At 37.8% G+C, this 23902-nt stretch overlaps 1 protein-coding gene across 3 annotated transcripts in view; it reads right to left on the reverse strand.

Annotated features, from left to right (window-relative positions):
- Nucleotides 1–14739, reverse strand: part of ppm1ka (protein phosphatase, Mg2+/Mn2+ dependent 1Ka) — an 18057-nt gene extending 3318 nt beyond the window's left edge. Inside the window, exons 1-7 of one of the 3 annotated variants that reach the window (XM_056449909.1) lie at nucleotides 14653–14739; nucleotides 10129–10187; nucleotides 7123–7569; nucleotides 5301–5401; nucleotides 4438–4603; nucleotides 2100–2244; nucleotides 902–1036 (exon numbers count right to left, since the gene is read on the reverse strand). In XM_056449909.1, the coding sequence (XP_056305884.1) occupies nucleotides 902–1036; nucleotides 2100–2244; nucleotides 4438–4603; nucleotides 5301–5401; nucleotides 7123–7547 (972 nt within the window). In that variant the 5' untranslated portion in view covers nucleotides 7548–7569; nucleotides 10129–10187; nucleotides 14653–14739. Of the gene's footprint in view, nucleotides 1–901; nucleotides 1037–2099; nucleotides 2245–4437; nucleotides 4604–5300; nucleotides 5402–7122; nucleotides 7570–7946; nucleotides 8018–10128; nucleotides 10188–14652 lie in introns of those variants that run through there. The other 2 variants (XM_056449908.1, XM_056449910.1) reach the window with 2 other exon arrangements.
- Between the last annotated feature and the right edge of the window lie 9163 nt (nucleotides 14740–23902).

A 23902-nucleotide genomic window follows, 5' to 3' on the forward strand; every position in this document is an offset into this window, starting at 1 on the left:
ATTTTTTGAGAAAATTATTATTTTTCCTTTTTATTGTAATCAGTTGTTGGCATTGCTGGTGTTTGAGGTTTTTAAACTTCAGTTATTAGTAGAGAGACACTGCACAAATGCAATTTACACATGCGGTCTCTTACTATAGCAGTTTTTGAAAGTGAAAGTAAAATGCAACCGCATTTGAAAAGGTCAGTTTTTAATTAGTGTTTTGTCTCCCCTTGTGTCTGTTGAAGGAACTGCAGCAATCACAGTTGGATGAAACAACCAATGGGTCGATTAAATAATTATGGGTAGTTCTTCAATAATTGCAACAGGCCTAACCACTAGGGATGGCTTATGCAAAATTGACGTTTCATCGTTATACCGAACCACAGTTGTTTCGAAACAATGCTCCGAAGCGTTTCGAAACACCCAGGTCACGCGATTAAAGCAATTCAAAGGATCGGTCAATTCAAGTAAATCAAAACCACTCTTGCACATAGCCTAGTGGGCAGTGTGCAGAAATTGTGACTTGATGTCTTTTATTAATGTTAAAAAATGTTATGACCATAACAACACATAATAATTCACAAAGAGTTCATTCGGATGTCAGACCAATGTGAAAACAAAACGCACTACAAGAACAGGGCAATAAAAAAATAAGTATATGTAGTTGGATTCGAACCCAATATGTCTGCATGCCAGTCAAGAACACTATCCACTCCACGAAATCACTTGATATCTTGATTATACAACGTGAGGAATTATTCCTCGATGCGCGTGACTCCTTGTTGGAGTTATTTCGAAAGCAATACCTAAAGATGACCACTAAGCGTCACTGTAGAGACAGGTATTGAAACGCTCTGGATCCCACTAATAACCACTGCGTAAAACATTGCGAGTGAAGTTTTGATGCATGATCGCGCACCTGCTCAGCGATGACATTTGCCGCCTCGGTGGGGTCGTGGCACAGATTGATGATGTCACAGATCTCTTGGTTGGACATGATGAAGTTGATGCCGTCGGTGGTGAGGACCAGGAAGGAGTCGTGAGCGTGCTGCAACTACAGCAAACACCACTTTCACTGACACTTCATGCAGGGTGCGAATTATACATTGACGATTCAACTTTTTCATTGCTAGTTTGTGCAATACATGCTTAAATGAACCATATTTATATATTTAATTCAATAACATCTCATATTAATCAAACTTATTTCCGGTTTCATTGTTTCGACCTACTCTATTTCAGCAGATATGTGGTTCTCAAAGATGACCATGATGCATTCCTGCACCAGTAAATGGATGATTATAAAGGATTGCATGCATTTAACTCTTTAAATTCCATGTGCAAGCATTAGTATTTATTAAAATACAAACTATGCATCTGATTTTACTTCACTTATAGGCTGAATATCGATACAAACACCTATATTTTACAAAAAAAAACTTGTAAACAGACTGCTGAGTTAATATTTCCTCACATTAGACTGTTTATGCATTCACAATAGTATGAACCGCTATAGGTGTGGTCAAATGAATATTTATATATATTAATTATTATAGTATTATTTAAGATAACAGCAAACTGGGGTGGCACGACGGCTCAGTGGTTAGCACTGTCGCCTCACAGCAAGAAGGTCGCTGGTTTGAGTCACGGCTGGGCTAGTGGTCATTTCTGTGTGGAATTTGCATATTCTGCCCGTGTTGGCGTGGGTTTCCTCCGGGTGCTCTGGTTTCCCCCACAGTCCAAACACATTCACTATCGGGGAATTGATGAACTAAATTGGCCATAGTGTGTGTGCGTGTGTGTATGACTGAGTGTGTATGGGTGTTTCCCAGTACTGGGTTGCAGCTGGAAGGGCATCCACTGTGTAAAACATATGCTGGAATAGTTGGCGGTTCATTCCGCTGTGGCGACCCCTGATGAATAAAGGAACTAAGCTGAAGGAAAACGAATAAATGAATAACAGCAAGCTATTTCTCAATATTAAAGTACCCATACAAGTTGTTTTGACGTCAATCCACCCCTAAACCACCCAGTAATTCACACCCTGGTTTCATGTCAAGCATACAGGAAACACATTTTAAAAGCCGTAACGATGAAATAATGTGAACAGCACATACTAGAGTCCGTGTGATCTCTGGTTCTGCGATCACGCCACTCTTTTTCAAGTCGAAGTCTCCAATGCTGCGGGTCATTGCCAAGCGGCCATTAACGTTAGCCTGACCGACACTATTCCAGGTCACGAACCCACCACTCTGACGGATCCTACAAAAGACATATTAGATCATTTATTTAATAATAATAATAATTATATATACCATTGAGGTCAGAATTATTAGCCCCCTGTATATTTTTCCCCCAATTTTGATTTAACGGAGAGAAGATTTTATTTCAACACATTTCTAATCATAATAGTTTTAATAACTCATCTCTAATAGCTGATTTCTTTTCTCTTTGCCGTAATGACAGCACATGATATTTGATTAGAAATTCTTCAAAATACTAGTATTCAGCTTAAAGTGACATTAAAAGGCTTAACTAGGTTAATTAGGGTAATTAAGCAAGTTGATTGTAAAGGGGGATTGTGCAGTTTTCTTTTCAATAAATGACGCATGCATTATTTTTAGAGTAATGATTTAGGTGTCATTTAACCATCTACCATCTTAACAAATACTGGTTTTCCACACAGTACAGCAACTTTTTACATGGAATGCATATACCACTGTGTCCAATACAGATGGTGTTCTGCAAAGTCAATCAAACGATGCTTGTGTAACACTGCGTGCACGTTTCAGACAGAAGTGAGCTGTAATGTGAGTCTCGGGGTCTTTGCTGATATTAATAGCACACGGGCAGAAAGCTCTCATATCACTACACATGCCAGAACACGCTCCTGCTGGAGCGGCAGGGGTTTGACATACAGTAGACGACAAAATTATTCCTATTTTCCAAAGTGCTGTTTAATTACATATTTTTTAAACATAATAGCTTTTATTGTCGTTTTTGTAAACCAATTATGACAGCACATAATATTTGACTAGGCATTCATACTGGTATTCAGTGCAATTTAAAGGGAACCTATGATGCAAAAATCAACCTTTGGAAGCTGGGACAGAACTGTGTGTAGTATAGTGTGTCTACTGTCACATTGGAGTAATATAAACACAACAAGTCTCTTTTTTTCAATTCCCTGATGTTAAAATAGGATCCAAATCTCTGTGAATTTTGAGGCCCACCACAACATGACGTAGCCCACAGCCCACTGAGTTGATTGACAGCTGCATATTAACGTGTCTCCATAGTAACGCATATAAACATGTCCTAAGAACAGGATTTGCAAAGAAACTGGGATTAAAAGATCTGTTCAGCTCTCTGTGATCAGCTGCACCTCAACAATGACTTTTGCAAGTTTAAAGCCTTTTTTTAAAAACAGAGCATGTTTGTAATACAGAAAAAACAGTAAAAACACTGTGTAATTCATAACTGCTGCAATCACCACAGTCACATACACTACCTGTCTTGTCACCTATACAAGTTTTAGGAGCAGCAAATAATAACTTGACATCTAGTTGATCGTTTGGTATCAGAAGTGGCTTATATGAAAGGAAAAGGCCTCTAGATTACACTTATTTGACCACAATAAAATATGATCATGTCTTAATTTTGTATGATTTAATTAGGACAGTAAGGTCTGACTCTGCTTAGACAAAAGTCTAGTCACTGAACCTTCAATAATGTCCAGTATAGAATATGTGGTCATGCTGCAGTGGAAACAGAATGAATATTGTGTCTGACTCCATCATGAGCTTGGAGGACTGCATCCATACATCTCTGCAATGACTCAAATCACTGATTAATAAAGTCATCTGGAATGGCAAAGAAAGCCTTCTTGCAGGACTCCCAGAGTTCATCAAGGTTCTTTGGATTCATCTTCAATACCTCCTCCTTCATCTTACCCCAGACATGCTCAATAATGTTCATGTCTGGTGACTGGTCTGGCCAATCCTGGAGCACCTTGACCTTCTTTGCTTTCAGGAGCTTTGATGTGGAGGCTGAAGTATGAGAAGGAGCCCTATCCTGCTGAAGAATTTGCCCTTTCCTGTGGTTTTTAATGTAATGGGCAGCACAAATGTCTTGACACCTCAGGCTGTTGATGTTGCCATCTACTCCGCAGATCTCTCGCACACCCCCATACTGAATGTAACCCCAAACCATGATTTTTCTTTCACCAAACTTGACTGATTTCTGTGAGAATCTTGGCTCCATGCTGGTTCCAGTAGGTCTTCTGCAGTATTGTGATGATTGGGATGCAGATCAACAGATGATTCATCTGAAATATCAATCCTTTGCCACTTTTCCAAATGATCAACTAGAAGTCAAGTTATTATTTGTTGCTTGTCAGGTAGCGTAGAGTCAGTACAAATATACAAATATCTGTGCATGCATGTATCTGTGTACCTGTGTTTCTCGTCTTTTCTCTCCGGAGTGTGATCGTCTGTAAGTTTGCGTGATTTTCCTTTCCTGCACAGCAGAGCTCGACTGTCTCCAACGCTGCCGACCACCAGCTCAATGCCATCCCGAAGCAGAGCCACCGTCGCCGTCGTGCCCACCATCATGAGGGAGGCTGAGCGACAAACACACATAATTTAATCTCATTTCATATTGTTCCTTATTTTACTTAAAGTCTGTGTTCTCCAGAAATTGCTGAGACTTTTATTTCAGTATGTTGATGCTCTTCCAACGAAAACCGAATATAAAGTAGGGGGCGGGGCTTTATTTTCTGCATCATTCCCTCATAGCAAAGTAATGCGAAGAGGGGCATGGCTAAGAATATTGTGTACAAAGTATGAAAGCAGCGGAGCTTTTATTATACCACAATGCAGCGTTTTTAGTTCTTCAGCTCGCAATCACTTGGAGAACAAGCAGCGCTGTTTTATTATCACACTAAATACATGTTAGGCTGTTATAATGCTGGACTGTTTCCCTGTTTACTATAAAAACAAAGCAAAAATCAAGGATGTGTGATAACATTAGTGTGAACACACACACACACTCACCGTCTCACTAGTTAATAACTGATAATTTCTCTGGATTTGAACATATTTACAAACATTTGGGATAAATAATGTCCGTAAATTTGCTAAATATAGAACTCTGTTCAAGTGTTTTTGGATGTTTTCATTAAAAAATTGTCCATTTGTATGCTTTTAATGCGTGGATAGAAACCCAGCTATAGAGAATCCACAAATTGATTACATGTGGACTGATTGCAATGCAACTGTTTGCAGAGTGCATTCGTGTGAGTGAATTTTTTTCCATACCGTTGCCGTAAATCTGCAGTTCTTCTTCCAAAGCTGCATCCACCTCCAGGAACGCTTTTGACAAAACCGTCTGTAAATCGGTCTCCATCTCCAAACAGTCCCTATATTGAATAATAATAACAATAAATGTAATTAATTCCCAATGCTAATTGTTAAATATTGTATTGTAAACAAATTGCATACATATGTTTAGTTCTGTTGACTGTGCAGGCCATGAGAGATGTTCAACTTCATTTTCATGTACATCAAACCATTCTGTGTATAAGACATTGTATTAGCGCTATACAAATAAAGGTGAATTGAATTGAATCTGTCTCCAGTCTTGCTGTGTGTAATGGTGCATTATCAGCCTGATACACAGCACTGCCTTCAAGATGTTGCACCCATTGGGTGCACATGGTCCTCCAGAATGGTTGGGTAGTGCTTTTCAGTGATGCGCCCATCTTGCACAAGCATTGAGCCTAAGAAATGCCATGATATTGCAGCTCAAACCATCACTGATCCACCCCCATGCTTCACTCTGGGCATGCAGCAGCAGTCTGGGTGGTATGCTTCGTTGGGGCTTCTCCAGATCGTAACTTTCCCGGATGTTGGAAAAACAGGGAAGGTGGACTCATGAGAGAACAAAACATGTTTCAGATTGTCCACAGCCCAAGATTTTCACTGCTGGCATTATTGAAACTGATGTTTGGCATTTGCAGGAATGAGCACAAGTTTGGCTATAGCAGCCGGCCATGTATATTGACCATGTGAAGGTCCCGACCAACAGTTTTGGTGGAAACAGGAGAGTTGAGGTCCACATTTGGTTCTGCAGTAAGTTGAGCAGCTGTGGTTTTATGTTTTTTGGATACAATCCAGGTTAGCACCGGGACATCCCTATCAGACAGCTTCCTCTTGCGTCCATAGTGACTCCTGTTGGATGTAGTTCGTCCTTCTTGGTGGTTTGATGACATTAGCCTGGATACCGTGACTCTTTATACATCAAGACTTGATGTGTTGGTCACAGATGCGGCAGCAAGATGCGGACCAACAATTTGTCCTCTTTTGTACTCTGTTACCCGTAATGCTGTGTGCATTGCAATATTTTAAGCAAAACTGTGCTATCACTCTGCTAATTAAACCTTCACACTCTGCTCTTAATGGAGAAATATGGCGCAGTGGGTAGCAAGGTCTCTGGTTCGAGCCCTGGCTGGGTCAGTTGGCATTTCTGTGTGGAGTTTGCATGTTCTCCCCTTGTTGGCGTTGGTTTCCTCCGGGTGCTCCGGTTTCCCCCACAGTCCAAAGACATGCGGTATTGGGTAAACTAAAATTGGCCGAAGTGTATATGTGTGATTGAGTGTGTATGGGTGTTTCCCAGTGATGGGTTGCAGCTGGAAGGGCATCCGCTGTGTAAAATGTGCTGGATAAGTTGGCGGTTCATTCCGCTATGGCGACCCCGGATTAATAAAGGGACAAAGTCTGCATTAACCAGAAGTTGGTGAGACTTTTATTTCAGTATGTTGTACATCCAACTGATCTGAAACGTAATATTGTGTAGAGGCGGGACTTTCTTTTCTGCACATCATTCCCTCATAGAAAACTAATAGGAAAAGAGTGGCGTGGCTGAAGTGTCAAACTGACAACATCGGAGAAAAAACGCAGATCCAAACGCAAACATTTTTTCAGTGGATTAACTTGCACAGATTAATTGTTGAACCGAAAAAGAATAACAGTGTGTGACTAGAATAACAGTATTAAATTAACATTGTTAACATTTTTATTAATTTCCATGAATAGAAAATTAGCACTCATGTATGTTTTGACAGAATTTTCAGCGTTGTACCTGATGTTTTGCTCCATGTGTTTATGGCAGTAATCCGCGGCATGTGCGCCCCCGTGTCCGTCAAACAGGGCAAAGTACAACACGTTTTGTGTCAGCTCGCTCACTTGGAAACGGTCCTCGTTTTCCCGCCGGCGGCCGATCAGAGTCGCGCAGCCCACCCTGGACACACTTATGTGCGGGATTGGGGTTCCGTAGCGGATGCTGGGCGGCAGCAGGATGGGCTCCTCTATCCGATTATCCCAAATCCCGAAGGAGTCCCAGGTGGCTGGACGTCCACTGCCGTCCATGTCCAAACGAGTGGTGTGCCAGCGGACTCCGGGCACACGCACACACCTGGCAGGATGAGCGTGCCCACTCCGGCCCATTGCAGGAACGCATCTTGCGCATCTCAGCAGCCGAGAAAAGGAGACTGCGGACACGGACATCAGCACACTTCAGATGGGACGTCTATGAGAATAAAACTAAAATTAGCATAGCTTGCAGTGTCGGTTTAATAGTGGTAACAAGTCGGTAAGGTAAATCAAAGGGCATACATCTGTGGCTACTGGGCATGCGCACATCAATAAAGCAAAAATAACAATTTAATGGCTGATTTAATAAGTAAAATAAAACATTCTCATTAATATCTGAACTTCTACGTGAATAAAACTAAAGTTAGCATAGCTAGAGGTGTCTCCTACATACTTCAAGCTGCGTCAGAATTTGCATACTTCCATACTATATAATACGCTAAAATCAGTATGCGAGCTGAGTACTACGTCCGAATTTAAAGAATTCAAAAAACAGTACTACATCCGCCATTTTGTCATGAGCACATGACCTACCCGCATCAGTTACGTCGCTTTACTCCCATTTATGAATTCTCTCACATGGCATCATGGGATAGCGTAGCGTGCATCGGATGGCAGTTCAGAATCTCGCCGGAAGTAGTAGGTCATCCGGATACTTCTCACATACGGAACTTCTATGTGAATAAAACTAAAATTAGCATAGCTAGAGGTGTCTCCTACATACTCCAAATAAAAAGTTGAGCTGCGTCAGAAATTGCATACCTCCATACTATATAATACGCTAAAATCAGTATGCGAGCTGAGTACTACGTCCGAATTTAAAGAATTCAAAAAACAGTATGTGAGAAGTACCCGGATGACCTACTACTTCCGGTGAGATTCTGAAGAGTGTATTTAATGGACGCTACAATATCCCATAATGCACCGCAAGAGAATTCTTAATGGGGCTGCGTCCAAAATTGCTGACTACTCAGTAGGTACTGTATTTGAATTTAAACGTATTACTCGGCCGTTAGAATAGTACGTTCCATACAGTATGAATGTGAGCAGTATGAATGGAACTCTACGTACTACATCCGCCATTTTGTCATGAGCACGTGACCTACCCGCATCAGTTACGTCGCTTTACTCCCATTCATGAATTCTCTCACATGGCATCATGGGATAGCGTAGCGTGCATCGGATGGCACTTCAGAATCTCGCCGGAAGAAGTAGGTCATCCGGATACTTCTCACATACGGAACTTCTACGTGAATAAAACTAAAGTTAGCATAGCTACAGGTGTCTCCTACATACTCCAAATAAAAAGTTGAGCTGCGTCAGAAATTGAATACTTCCATACTATATAATACGCTAAAATCAGTATGCGAGCTGAGTACTACGTCCAAATTTAAAGTATTCAAAAAACAGTATGTGAGAAGTACCCAGATGACCTACTACTTCCGGTGAGATTCTGAAGAGTGTATTGGATGGATGCTACAATATCCCATGATGCACCGCAAGAGAATTCTTAATGGGGCTGCGTCCAAAATTGCTGACTACTCAGTAGGTACTGCATTTGAATTTAAACGTATTACTCGGCCATTAGAATAGTACGTTCTATACAGTATGAATGTGAGCAGTATGAATGGAACTCTACGTACTAAATCCGCCATTTTGTCATGAGCACGTGACCTACCCGCATCAGTTATGTCGCTTTACTCCCATTCATGAATTCTCTCACATGGCATCATGGGATAGCGTAGCGTGCATAGGATGGCGGTGTAGAATCTCGCCGGAAGTAGTAGGTCATCCGGATACTTCTCACATACTGTTTTTCGAATTCTATGAATTCAGACATACTACTCGGCTTGCATACTGATTTTAACGTATTATATAGTATGGAAGTATGCGATTTCAGATGCAGCCTGGGAGTGAAGCAATGCAACTGATGCAGATAGGTCACGTGATGATGACAAAATGGCGGATGTAGTATGTCCGAGTTCCATTTATACTACTGATATACATACTGTACACAATGTACTTTTCTAATTGCCGAGTAGTACATTTAAATTCAAATGCAGTACGTACTGAGTAATAGGTGATTTTGGACGCAGCCGTGGTAAATCTAGAAGTCAAACATATGTGACTACTGGGCATCAATATAGCATAGCACAGCATTTTTGTGACTATGTAAAACAATAATTACTGTTTTTACATTGCTATGAGGGGCAGGTTTAGAATCGGGCTAAAGGTGGACGTTAATAAAACACAATTTAAAGGGTAATTTAAGAAGTAAAACTAAAAATTCTCATTGATTTTTGTTTCGGTATGGGAGTTGTGATTAAAACCAAAGTCCCTGTAAAGTCATTACACTTGGCGGCCATCTTTGAAACACCTCTGTCTGAATGGGGAAACATCAAATTCTCCAAAATTGCTTGCCAAGCTTACGATTAAATTTCATATTATGAAACAACAATCACATTAAAACTCTAGTGTTGTTTTGGGATTTCCACCTGGATTTTGCCTACCCAAATTTAAACGCTTCCCAAATCCACATGCAGAGGTGTAAATGCAAAAATTTGGTATCATTTTAAAGAAAACCCTTTGAATTTTCATGAAACACTATTGAAAGTGTTTAAAATAACTGTATATGTTGTCTGTAATATAATAAACACCTAAAAAAAAGAGGCGCTTTTGAATTTTTTTCCTTATAAACTCAAATTTGAAAGTGTACCTTTTAGGTTCTGTGTGGTCTAGCTTGCTGTAATTAATTTTGCTGGTTCCTGCACATGTCTGTAATCATAGGAAAACAGACAAATGTCTCTACCATAATCTATGCAAAAGTTATTGTATTCCACCTGATGAGAGGTGCTATACTAGCCACAGGGATCGATCATTGTTTTCATATTTCACTATTCTTTTGTTTGATCAAACATAATTCACTGTGTTTGGACCACGTCCGACATATATAAGGATTACTTATGCACATCACCTCAAAAACAGAGGAGAAATATCCCTGAAGCGCACAGCATAAGGTAAGAGATGACAGCTGTCAGTGCTATCTGGGGCTTGCTTATTGATCATAAATGCATTGTTTTCACTTCTGCGCCATGGAAACACCGCAATTCATTCGACAACTGTTTAATATGAGAATATAATTCAGTAAAAAGAATGCTAGAACCGTATGCGCACCGGCAAGAGCTTTCATTTGAGCTATAACTTGTACATGTGTCATATATGAATCATATGAAAAATATGAAAATGAACCAATGTTCAATACCCAGCTCGGGTATCCAAAATACTGTGTATTTAAATGTAAATAACTTTTGTAGTAGAATAAAAACCAAAGTGATGCATATGTGCATAAAATATAGCTTCTACACTTTCAAACGGTACCACTTAAGGGGGTCTGGTGCAACGCTAGCCCTTTTAATCTAAAAGCGAAAGTCGATGACGTCACAGACCCTGCACCGGGTCCACAGAGTTTAACTGGATATTATTAAGCAACAACTGTCTCTTTAGTTTCATTTCTAAATGTTTGAGCCACACAAAATCAACAGAAATTCACATCTGCTCCAAGCCCCTCCCCCGGAGAAATGTCAGTCTGTAGTGATCACTGATTGGTTCTTGTAATAGAACGCAGGCTTTATTCGCCATATAGCGATAGCTGATTGGCTCCTGTACTAGAAGGCGGGGCTTCATTCGCCATATTGACAGTTACATTTTTCCCCATTCAGAAGAATGCGAGTGACATGTCTTGTGTATTCTATTGATCTTATTCTTCAATGCGGAAGTGTGTGCGTTATTACGATTGTTTTAGAACTTTCGATTCAGCTGGGAGAAATGACTAGGAATAATAAACGGCAGAAAACCGTCACACTACTTACTCTACAAACAAGTGTTTGCATGACAATACAGACAAAGTAGAATAATATAATAAGAAAATATCAGTTTGCAACACCAAGTAGCAAAACGAGCTGTTTTTAACATCTAAAAATGAATGGAAGTGAATGAGACCGGAAGTTTCGAGCCAAAATGATTCAAATGGCCGCACACCCACTTGTACATGGAGAATAAGGTGGATAGTCTTTGATAAAACTAAAGTTAGCATAGCTAGCGGTGTCTGTACATAGGGGCTACTCCAAATAAAAAGTTGCTCAATTCTAGAAGTCATACATCTGCGACTACTGGGCATGCGCACATCAATATAGCATAATTTTGTGGCAAAATAATAAACAATGGTTTGCGCCATTGTGGTAAAGTGCTCTGACATATAGCACTGAGGTGAATCAACGAATTGTGAACAACTTACTGACATTCATTTGTAATCAAGAAATCCATAAAAAGTCACTAGTCTGAATATAAGTATTTTAAAAAGTCTAAATACAAGTATTTGAATAATTGTACTTTGATTACATTACCCAGATTACATACAATCCCTAACCCGGCTGTGTGCATTTCAAATTATGGGTTGCACTGTACAAACCAAAGCTGACTTTCACTGCACATGTTTGGTAACTTAACTTTAACTGGTAATACATGCATGCTGAAAGGTCAACAGGGGTAAACTGGGTCAAGTTCGCATGCACTGTCTAACTGCTGACCTCTGTGAGACATGTGTTTCACGTCCAAACAAACAGCACAACACCATAAATATGACATCACCGGATCATGTGACACTAACATGTTACATAACAAGAATGTGTGCTGCAATAAATCTCAGCATTTCATAACGCTCATGATAAAGCAAAGAGCACGTTTTTAAATCACTATTTACATCTGAACTTTATATAATATTGTGCAAAATAAAAATGTGCTTTTAAAGGAATATTAAAATGTCAAATGTATTGTATTTTCTAAAGTGTTCTGCTTTGCATTGCATGCACTCCATAAAAACAATATTTTTGAAATAGATTTTAAGAACAGTTTATAAAAATATATAACATTTACAGTTGAAGTCAGAATTATTAGCCCCATTTTGAATTAAAAAAAAAAAATTCCCAAATGATTTTTAACAGAGCTAGGAAATTTTCACAGTATGTCTGATAATATTTTTTCTTCTGGAGAAAGTCTTATTTGTTTTATTTTAGCTAGAATAAAAAAAAAGTTTTTAATTTTTTAAAACCATTTTAGGGACAAAATTATTAGCCCCTTTAAGCAATATATTTTTTTCGATAGTCTACAGAATAAAACATTGTGATTGCTCTAACCTGCCTAGTTAACCTAGTGAAGCCTTTAAATGTCACTTTAAGCTGTATAGAAGTGTCTTGAAAAATATCTAGTCAAATATTATTTACTGTCATCATGACAAAGAGAAAATAAATCAGTTATTAGAGATGAGTTATTAAAACTATTATGATTAGAAATGTGTTGGAAAAAAAAAACTTCTATTCGCTAAACAGAAATTAGGGAAAAAATAAACAGGGGGGCTAATAATTCTGACTTTAACCCTATATATATATATATATATATATATATATATATATATATATATATATATATATATATATATATATATGAGCAATTCCAGCGTTATGTATGTGACATTTGCAGTAAAAACTCAAAACATAAATTCACATAGAAAGTATACATTAACATTATATTGACTCGTCTGTTTATATTTTCTAAAACAACTGACCACAGAGTTATGGGAGCAGAAAAACATCAATCTGTAAACATGTTTTATACTTTAATTGAGGAAAATAAGCATGCGTTATGGATGTGGCTAAAACAGTCTGTGAGTTTACAATATATAACACACTTTGTAGAATTTCTGTCAATTAAACTGCACAACCCAAAAGAAGCAATGCTAATCAAACAGATAAGAGTCGGCTCACTATAGAACAAAAATTATTGACTTTATTTTATTTGACATTTTTGCATTTATGAGGAAAAACCATTGTTATGGATGTGACAGATGTGAAATTGCCACTTGTGTGATTTTGGTAAATCAAATATAATAGTTTGAAAACACTGACAGAGACATTTAAGAGTATTTTTAAAGTACTGCAAAATACTTGCTTACACACAAAAAATGTAGAAACAGAAAACTTTATTTTTTTCATGGCAAGGGTGGCATTTGCATGGAATTGCTCATATATATATATATATATATATATATATATATATATATATATATATATATATATATATATGTATACAATCGGATATAGTGGTTTAAATAGTACAATTTATTTTATATTAAAATAATTATATTAAGTTTTAAAAATTAGTCAAAAAATATTGTTCTGAAAGCTAAGACATATTTGTAAAAAAAAAAAGAAGTATGTAAAACGTATAGTAGTTTTAAATGCTTTTTTCCTTACATTTCTTCCTTTTCTAATGGAAACTTGTGCTTGCATTATGTAAAAGAGCAATTCCATGCAAATTTCAACCTTACCATGAAAAAAATGGCGAAACCTTTTCTAAGTTTTTTTGGGGGGGGGGGTAGGCTTGTATTTTACAGTACTGTAACAATACTCAAAAATGCCTCTGTCAGTGTTTTAAAACAATTATATTTGATTTACCAAATGCACACAAGTGGCAATTTCACATCCATAACGAAGCTTTTTCCTCATAAATGCAAAAGTTTAAAATAAAATAAAGTCAATATTTTTTGTTCTATAGTGAGCCAACTCTTCTCCTTTTGATAATCATTGTTTCTATTGGGTTGTGCAGTTTAAATTCACAGAATTTCTACAAAGTATGTTGTACACCCTAAACTCGCGGACTTTTTTGGTCACATCCATAACGCATGCTTATTTTCCTCAATTAAAATATAAAACATGTTTACAGATTCATATTTTTTCTTATTTCATAACTCTGTGGTCAGTTGTTCTGGAAAATATAAACAATATATAAAGTTTTAATATAATATTAACATATACTTTCTCTGTAAATTTATGTTTTGAGATTTTACTGCAAATGTCACATCCATAACGCTGGAATTGCTCAATAACAACAACATATATTACATAATACCGTTTATAAATAAAATTTATAATATAAAATTTAGCCACAACAAAATACGTTAAAATATTTTGGGTTGATGAATAAAACGTAAATTATTAAATAAATTATTAATGATTAAGCGACTTTAAACAGATTTGACTGCATCATAGTTAAGTATCCACTGATATTTTCTTTCAGTAGCTGTAATTCATCTAACAGAACATTTGTTGAACAATTTTTAGCTACTTGGCCAGAATCACAACAACAACAACAACAACACAAGCCTCTCTCATATAAAGCGGCTTACCTGCGGCAAATGAGCAAGTTTATCATTTAGTTGGTAAAGTTGGTGTTCGTCCCAACAAAGTGCACTAGTATCCAGCTGGAGTGACAGTAGGCGAGTCAACAAACTTTGACACTACTAGCTAAACAGTTTAGATTAGCAAAACTCTAGTTTTCCTGCAGGAGGTGCATGGCGGCTCAGAAGCGGAATTCACATTTGAGCCGCATTTAAATCATAAAGGTATATATTTATTTTTAGTGGAAGCTTATTTACAGCAACATATACATGGTGATTAAACTGATTAATGTTAATAACGCAAGTGCTACTGGCTAGTGCAAATGTTTACATACTGATTTTGACATAAACCTTAATTCGACAACACAAACAACTGTGATTGATCAATCTTGGGCAGCGATGAGAAAAGTAACTTGAATCACGTGTCCTTTCCTTTCAGATGTGATCTGTATGATAATCAAATCTAAATTAATGGCACTTAAAAACTTCGATATACACCAAAATTAAATTAAAGTGTGGAAAAAAATTATCCTAGAACATTTATTATTTCGCTTAATTCTACTTGACCAATCGGAGACAACGTTCAGAATGAAACTCCGCCCTTTAAAAGACTTCTCCGCTCTTGATCAGTTTCTGCATACGCATTCCTTTACACAGAGTATCCAATCAGAGGCCGCGCCTGCCCTCAGCTCGACCAATCAGACAAGGGGGTGTGTGAGGGTGTGTTGATTTCTTACATTACAATATCGTGTCTAATTATTTATGGGTTATTATTTATCTAACACTTATGAGTGATAAATCAGCTATTTAATTTGGTTACATGATTAAATAAAATAAAACAACAAATAATAATATAAACTCTTCGAGGATTCCAACATTAAACATATAAAATTTTTATTATTACTATAGAAGAAATGCCTCAGTTGATCGTCGAATAAAAGGAAAGGATATGGACATTACATTACCAGTGTGTGTTTGGCCTCTTTCTCCCTCTCCCCTACACACACACATGCACGCACAGATGGATCCCAGCATGTTTCCGCTGTAAACACAGCAGAAGTCCTGCATAAAAGATCAACAAGGACTGAAAACAGAGGCATTTTAATACACTATAAATAATTCCTGAGGAGACCGTAACATAAATTGCAACAAGACTGGTGTATTTTTTAAGGGAACATCAGAAATTAGCAAATAAATAGCATTAAGGTTTACATATGTTTAAGTTTTAGGCTTTTAGACTGAAATCGAGAGTTTCTCAGTTTGCAATATACCATAGTACATACTGTGCTCTTACTAATGTTGCGTTTATAGTCTGTAGGTATAATAACGTATATAATTCAGTATATTTACAGTATAGTAAGATGTAGGCTACTCAATTTCATGAAAATGCTAAATATAAAGAGACATAAATATGTAATACACAGCTTGATATTTAGTTTTTAAAGTATTCCTTTAGGATGTGTCATGTTTCAGTTTCTTTAGAGCAAAACGTAACGACTATAATAATAAAATAAACATAATAACGTCATGCACAATAGTTAATATGTCAAAAACTAACACGACATGTATATACTTTGAACCAAGAATCATGCAATGCATGCTAAAAGACTAAGAGTCACAGTTTGGCTCCAATATACTCATTTTATGTCTAATATACTCAATTTAAAAACTGAATACTGTGTCAATATCCTATAAATGATTGGTTTTACTCATTTTATCCACAAATACTAATATACAGAAGGCGCTCAGTATCATTTACACACCATCACGGCAACACACCTGAACTAGAAGCTAAATTAATGCAATATACATTATTAATCAACATTAGATGATGTGTAGATGTTCGTACTTCAAAACACTGGTGTATAATAATACTATACATTAATCAAATATGGTCGATTAATGTACAAGGAAATGTTTTTACAGTCTTTAACGTTTTTTTTTTTGACACTTTATTTTTCAATACGATCGCTTCCCCGACAATTTAAGCCCTTACAGAAAATAATATTAATATTATTTTTAATAATATATCATTAAAAAATAATGATGTTATAAAAATTGAAAAATAAAATAAGAAAACTAATACTAAATAAATAAAAGGTACCACCATCATAGTTACTTTTCAGGGGATAAATTTGTCAAAGTTACATTGTGTTGCAGCGTAGTTACCTCAAATAACAGTGGTGATAGGTCAAGTAACCTCTAAATACACATATCTAACTATGTCGTAATACTTTTCCACCTCTTCAGAAAAATCTTCATTTGTAGACATGCAGTCATTCTTTCCATTATATAGACCTGTTGAAGTCTCTGAATCCACTGAGCCACCTCTGGAGAAGCTTCTTCCATCCAATATACTGTTATCATTTTCTTTGCAGCCAGTAATAATATCCTTGTCAGTAATAATATGCAGTACAAATCTTGTTTCTTCATCACACGTTTCTCGTCCCAGTAAGCACACAACTGGATCGAGGGGTATTTCTCTAATATCTTATCTATTTCTTTTTAAACATTTTTTCCAAAATACTTGAATCTTAGAACAGTCCCAAAGGATGTGGGTATGATCTCCAATTTTACCACATTTTCTCCAACACAAAGCGACAGATGGTGCTTTCACATATGTAGAAATTACAAAAGGAGTATTACTGTACCTCATTTTTACTTTCCAATCAAATTCTTTCCATAATTGGCTAATAATTCCTTTGACATCCTTCACATAGCTCAATCCAGACCTCGTATTTAGTTCTAGTTTCCATTTTCCTTTAACGTGATCTGTGTTTTGTACAGTATTATTTACTAATCTTTTGTATAAATGAGAGACTTGTTTGTTTTTTTAAGTGGAATGTTGTTTTCTGAAATATTTCTGAAGTATTCTTCTATTTTATTTGGTTCTTGCATGACTAGAGCTTTTTCTTTGTGGTTTGTAATGTATTATCTGGAAGAACCAATACATATCTTTAGTTGAATTTTTTTACCGTATTTTTAATGGGAAAGTTCTGTCAACATTTTTTTTACTGTAAAATTTACCGTTTTTTTTTTTTCTAGTGCACCATGAAACACTAAATTACATGACGGACGATAAAAGCTTAAAACCATTAGCTTTTATCATCTGGGAATATTTTGGAAAAGTCAATTTACAGTAATTTACTTTATATATATATCAAAAAACTAATTAGCAAGCTGCACTGTAAAAATATCCACAGAATTTACGGTAAAAAAAAAGTCCGGTTGCTGGAATTTAACCATTATAATATGGCAGGAAAGTAAAATAAATTTCTGTATTTTACTGTAAATTACTGTATTTTTTGTCCACCATTAATGTTTTGAAATATTAACATCAACGCAACTTTGTTACACAGATAAAAACACAACCATAAACTTGTGTGGATGAGAAAGTCATATAATGAACCAAAGACTTTCCCACAAGCAAACAAATTAATACCACAGTAAAGGTGCTCAATGTTCAGTCATTCATTCGGCTTAGTCTCTATAGTTTCTGAGGTCACCACAGTGGAATGAACTGCCAACTATTCCAGTATATGTTTTACGCAGCCGATGTCCATCCAACTGCAACCCAGTATTGGGAAACACCCATACACACCCATTCAAACACACACACACTCATACACCAAGGTCAATTTAGTTAATCAATTCCCCTATAGCGCGTGTGTTTGGACTTGTGGGGGAAACCAGAGCACCCGGAGGAAACCCACGCCAACACATGGAGGACATGCTAACTCCACACAGAAACACCAACTGACCCTGCCGGGATTTGAAGCAGCGACCTTCTTGCTGTGAGGCCACATTGCTAACCACTGAGCCACCATGCCACCTCAGGTCAAAGACTAGAATTCACAAGACGTGTCACTCGTATAGTTTGGGGAAATGGGGAAAAGTGTCAATGTAGCAAATGAAGCCCCGCCTACTAGTACAATAGGCAATTATCGATCAAAATAGCCTGAGATGTCTCTGGGGGAGAAGCTCAGATCAGACGTGTGCTTTTACAGCAGTTTCTGTGGTCAACAAACACACTGGAATCTCAGCGATATTTGCTTCACAGACATGAGGAATATATCCACATAACGCTTGAAATCTGTACTTATAAATGAAACTACTACTCTTAAAAATATAAGTTTTCAGGTTTTGTAATCTGTATGAAATGAAAGCGAGGTACAGTTCGTCCTGTCAAACACACATGACAGCAGCAGCTACTCAAACACCCACAAACTTGTAAACAAAGAGTCGGTGTCATTTCTGGAGGAGATTCGCCATCAAGAACAAGTTGTGGATTACTTCAGAGGAGCAACGTGATCAGATGATCATGATCCAGACGACGATAATGTGTAGAACGGCCATAAATGAGGTTGGTGACGTGATCTCGTTCCTTTCCAGTGCCCATGCGCATTAGCTCGGGCAACCTGAAAAAAATTGACGATGTTATTTGATTCGAACATTTAGAAATGAAACTTATGAGATGGTTGATGTTTAACTTTATTGGTGATTCCAAATATGTATTGTAATCATAAGCTTGGCAACAGTTTTAGAGAATTTAATGTTTCCCCATTCAAACAGAATGCCTGAGCAAACTGCCCGAGAGGCGTTTCAAAGATGGCCGTCGAGTGAAATGACTAAGCTTAAAGAGACTTTGCCCAGGTGCTTAATGACATTCACACAACTACTAAACACCATCATGTTATCACACATACAATTGAAGTAATGCAATAAACAATATTAATAACATAAGATGTAACATAAAACTCTATATGATTATTTCACGCGGCCGCCATTTTAAAGAATCAAAGCGAGGCTGTGTTGGGAAGAAACCCGGAAGTATAGGAGCAGTACTGTAAACATTGCAGTAACATGTTGTGAACTATAAACCTCCAGCTGTTGCTGAGATTTCAAAATGCAGAAATGGTGTAAACATGACTTCAATATCATTCAGTAAGTTTAATTTAAACAATTAAAAGCAATTTAGCGTCAATCAGCATCACAATCTCTGTAAGAGTAATACGCTCAAGTGTCCTCCTAGGCTTCAGATCATGGCACTAGTTAAACACCGTGGGGATGCTTTCCTGCTTCAGTCTATGTAACCCGGTGAGTGATAAAACTCTGCAGTCCTCTGTAGCACACCCTCGTGTTGTCTGTAATAGTGTTGTCCTGGTACTGAAGTTTTAAAACTGTCAATTTCTCGCCGAGTTAACATTGAAGCGCAGATGACTCGACTGATCTTCACGGCTGCTTCACGCTCCAGTCTCCCTGTATCTGCGTTTACACTCAGTTTACCGCTCTTCACCAAGTGCAAACACAGATACACAGAGACTGGAGCGTGAAGCAACTGTGAAGATCAGTCGAGTCATCAAGCAGATCGCTCGGCTCGTCTGTGTTTGTGCTCGGCAAACAGCAGAGAGTGAACTGATGACCTTCTCGGCCAATCACAATCATTTCTGTTGAGCACGTGAACACAATGGCTAATCAGTGCTGTTTTAAGAAAGCTATCATCAGTGCCTTAAATGTTAGCGAGAAATTGAGGGTTTTTCTTTTAATTCAGTATCGTGACGAGTCTAATATAGTGAAAGAATCAGTTCATTAACTTGAGTTTGATAAATCCCTACTGAAAAAAACAGCTTAAACCAGCATAGGCTGGTTAGCTGGTCGACCAGTCTGGTTTCAGAGGGGTTTTGACCATTTCCAGGCTGGTTTCCAGCTATTTCCAGCCTGGTCTCAGCTGGTCAGGCTGGGAGATGACCAGCTTAAACCAGCTTGACCAGCCTAGCCAAGCTAGGAGCCCAGCCAAAACCAGCTATGTCCAGCTTAAACCAGGCTGGTCAAGCTGGTTTTAGCTGGATTTAGCTGGTAATTTTCCAGCCTGACCAGCTAAGACCAGGCTGGAAATGGCTGGAAACCAGCCTGGAAATGGCCAAAACCCCTCTAAAATTAGGCTGATCAACCAGCTAAAACCAGCCAACCAGCCTAGGCTTGGTTAAGCTGGATTTTTCAGCAAGGATAGCATCTAAAACATGTGTTTGGGAAAGAAACCCTTAGCTAAATAGTGCCATTTCCCTTAACTTAGCTGAAAATGAGCTCAGATATCCTTTTTATTTTCACCATTCATTCAGAATGGACCTTCGGGTCACTCGGAAGGCAGTGAAATGATTAATTTGTGTCACTTTATCTTCGCTGATAAGATATACAGCCAGGCACACAACGTTCCTGTGTAACTCCCAACGATACTTCCAGGTTTCTTCCCACTGCAGCCTCGATTTTGCTTTTAAAAAATGGCGGCCGCGTGAAATCAGTCTATTGTACATAACTCAAGTGTCAAGCAGGGAATTCTGGGAAAGTAAATTTACTGTTATTAACCGTATATAATCAGAAAACTTACTGATAAACAGTTCACAAATTTTTATACTGTAGCATTTTTATAGTTTGTAATCATTGAAATCAGAGACTTTTTTACAGTGAGGTAACAGATTTTTACTGTAGCATTTTTACTGTTAAAATCTGCATGAACCGGAAGCTGTGACCATTTATTTTGTATTGTGATGCAGTCCCTAAAGAAACTGATTATTAAATGAGATAACCATGGGCGTGGCTTGTTTTTTTTCTACTGCGAGCCGATTTGATGTAATAAAGTAGGCGTTTCATTCAGGAAGATGGGGAAACCAGTTTAGAGACTCCTTTAAACAGACTCCTCCTGCTCACCATTTCTGTTTGTTGTCAAAACTGACAGCTGGAGGGCCGTGGTTAAGTGTGTTAGCCACGCCCAATACCTCAGACAGACCTAATCTGATAATTTACCTCAAAACAAACAGGAAGTGCATTTTCAGATTTTTATTTTAGATTACAAGAGCAAACTATTCCTCATCTTAATGACAAGCACAGATGAATTGTTCACCACAAAACTAGCAGTGTAAGCTAACAACATCAATATGGCTAGTTTGGTTTTCATGTGGACTTTAACATCAAAACAAAGCTAGAATGCTCGTCATGCCATACTATAAAGAGGACAAAAAAGGTGTACAGTGTAAGAGAGAGCCATCATATAAATCGCTTCACAGTTCATTTCTTTTTAATAAGTAGGGCAGATGCTCCGTGGGGTCCCTAATGTGGACGGAACACAGGACACTAGCTGTAAGTGTATGTATATGAGTATAACACAAACAATATCAGCCACGCCACAGTGCCCAAATCAAATATTTAAACCTTCAGACATCTTTTAGCAGAAAGACAACTCAATTCAACCCAATATCCACATCTCTCTCGCGTGGAGAACATCAAATATTCATCAGACATCACTTAGCGCTCTCAGAGCTCGGAAACACAAAGACCTCATTCAGTCAAATCCTACGGTGCTACTACGGTAAAAATAACATGAAAACATACAGCAAACAAGGATCCTGTGACAGCCGTCGGAAAAACCAAAGACAGACTCAAACACAAGGAGTTTTAATAGTTCAATGTGCTCTGCTCACATGTGAACAAATACTATTTATAGTAAACCATACTATAGTAAAGTGCATTATATATTATAGTATGCACAACACTTTGCTAATGAGTGCTATAGCATATTTATTATAGTGAACTGATAAACTGTAATAAATACTGTAGCATACTTTAGTTTTTACTATAGTAAACTGTGGTGTATTGTTGTATTATATACTCTATAGCTGTAGAAAACTACCAGCATAGGCTCGTTCTGAAAATGTAGCCCTATATTCATTTCTGGAGATGTTGCTAGAGCTACGTATGGCTGCATTTCGTCTTTCAAACAAACGCTACAGGGTGGTATGACACCGTTTCTTTTTGAGCTAGCAGCTGACCGCTTACCTTCATATGGACGGCTTTCCCGCTGTTACCAGTTTGTCCAGTGGCTCGGCGCATATGTTGACGGAATTGAGATGCAGAGAGAAGTTGACTGCGACGACAGGGTTTGCGTCTGGTGAAGAACGGTTCCAGAAAGTGGGTAAGACAAAAACAAAAGCCAAAAAACAATAAACAAGTAAATAACAGGGTGAGAATGTGGTAAAATCTGAAAATGTGGTAAAAATCAGGCAGTAGCGAGGGCTTTTCTTTTTCTGGATTGCTTTTCAAAACACTGTCGGTTGGGTTTAGGGAAGCGGGTGGGCGCTGGTCAATCATTGCTTATGAGAACACTATTGGCTGGGTTTAGGGGAGGAGGAGGGTGGGTCAGTCGATCGGTCAGTCAGTCAGTCAGTCAGTCAGTGAGTTGACAGCGGCCTCTGGTGGATTTCCGCAAGAACAACAGGCGTGAATGACACTCGCGAGGGAAATTTGAGATCTGAAAAATTACACAGCGGCCTCGGGTGGATTTACGAAAACAAACACTGCAAGAAAACGTTCCTCCTGGGATGTATTTGGCGCTCTCCAGAAATGTGTACAGCGGTACGTCTTCAGAATGAGTCTGGGTTGAAAACTACAGTATTGGGTCATTTGTTTTTATTACTGTAGTAGTGTTACCATAGCAACTACAAAATCACCACAACAGATTATTTTTTTACTGTAAAATAGGTCTAATAAATAAAACAGTAAAAATCTGTTACCTGCTTAGCAGTGAGTTTTTTTTAAATATATAAGGTGAGTAATCATAAACGGACTCCCCTGTCATGATAACCAGAGATCTAGCCTGTGCAGATCGGTGGAGAACTACAATTCTGCCACTGAAACGAACTACAAATTCCATCATGCCCTGCACTCACACACCTGGCCCAGACCCCCCTTGATTGCAAATGCACAGCTGAAGCTTGTGATTACCAGGACTATAAATACACCTTACTCACTCATTCACAAACACTCACTCACTCACTCACAAACACTCACTCATTCTCTCTCTCACGCTCACACACACATTGCTGAGTCTCGTTACACTGTAAGTGAGCATTACGAAGCGTTTTCTAGTCTTGCCTTGCCATGTTTTTTTGACCTTTGCTTTGCTGTTTACGTTGTTTTGCTGCCAGTCCCGACCATTCGCCTGTACTCTGACTACACTTTTGGATTAACTGCATGCTCCTGTCTGTCTCCGTTTTAACTTTTTTGCCTGCCTGATTTTATCTGTGTAACAAATGCAAAATGTATAGAGGTAGTACTTAAAGACAGTGGAAAATATATTAAACACGGTAGTTTACCATAAATAGAGAATTTTTTTGTTTGGTTTCTACCATATTTTAAATGGTAAAATTTTGGAAACCACAGCTGGGTTTTTTTTTCTACTTTTTTAAACACAATTTTACAGACAAAA

This window comes from Danio aesculapii, chromosome 23, assembly GCF_903798145.1.
Source record: "Danio aesculapii chromosome 23, fDanAes4.1, whole genome shotgun sequence".
In the NCBI taxonomy this organism is placed as follows: Eukaryota; Metazoa; Chordata; class Actinopteri; order Cypriniformes; family Danionidae; genus Danio; species Danio aesculapii.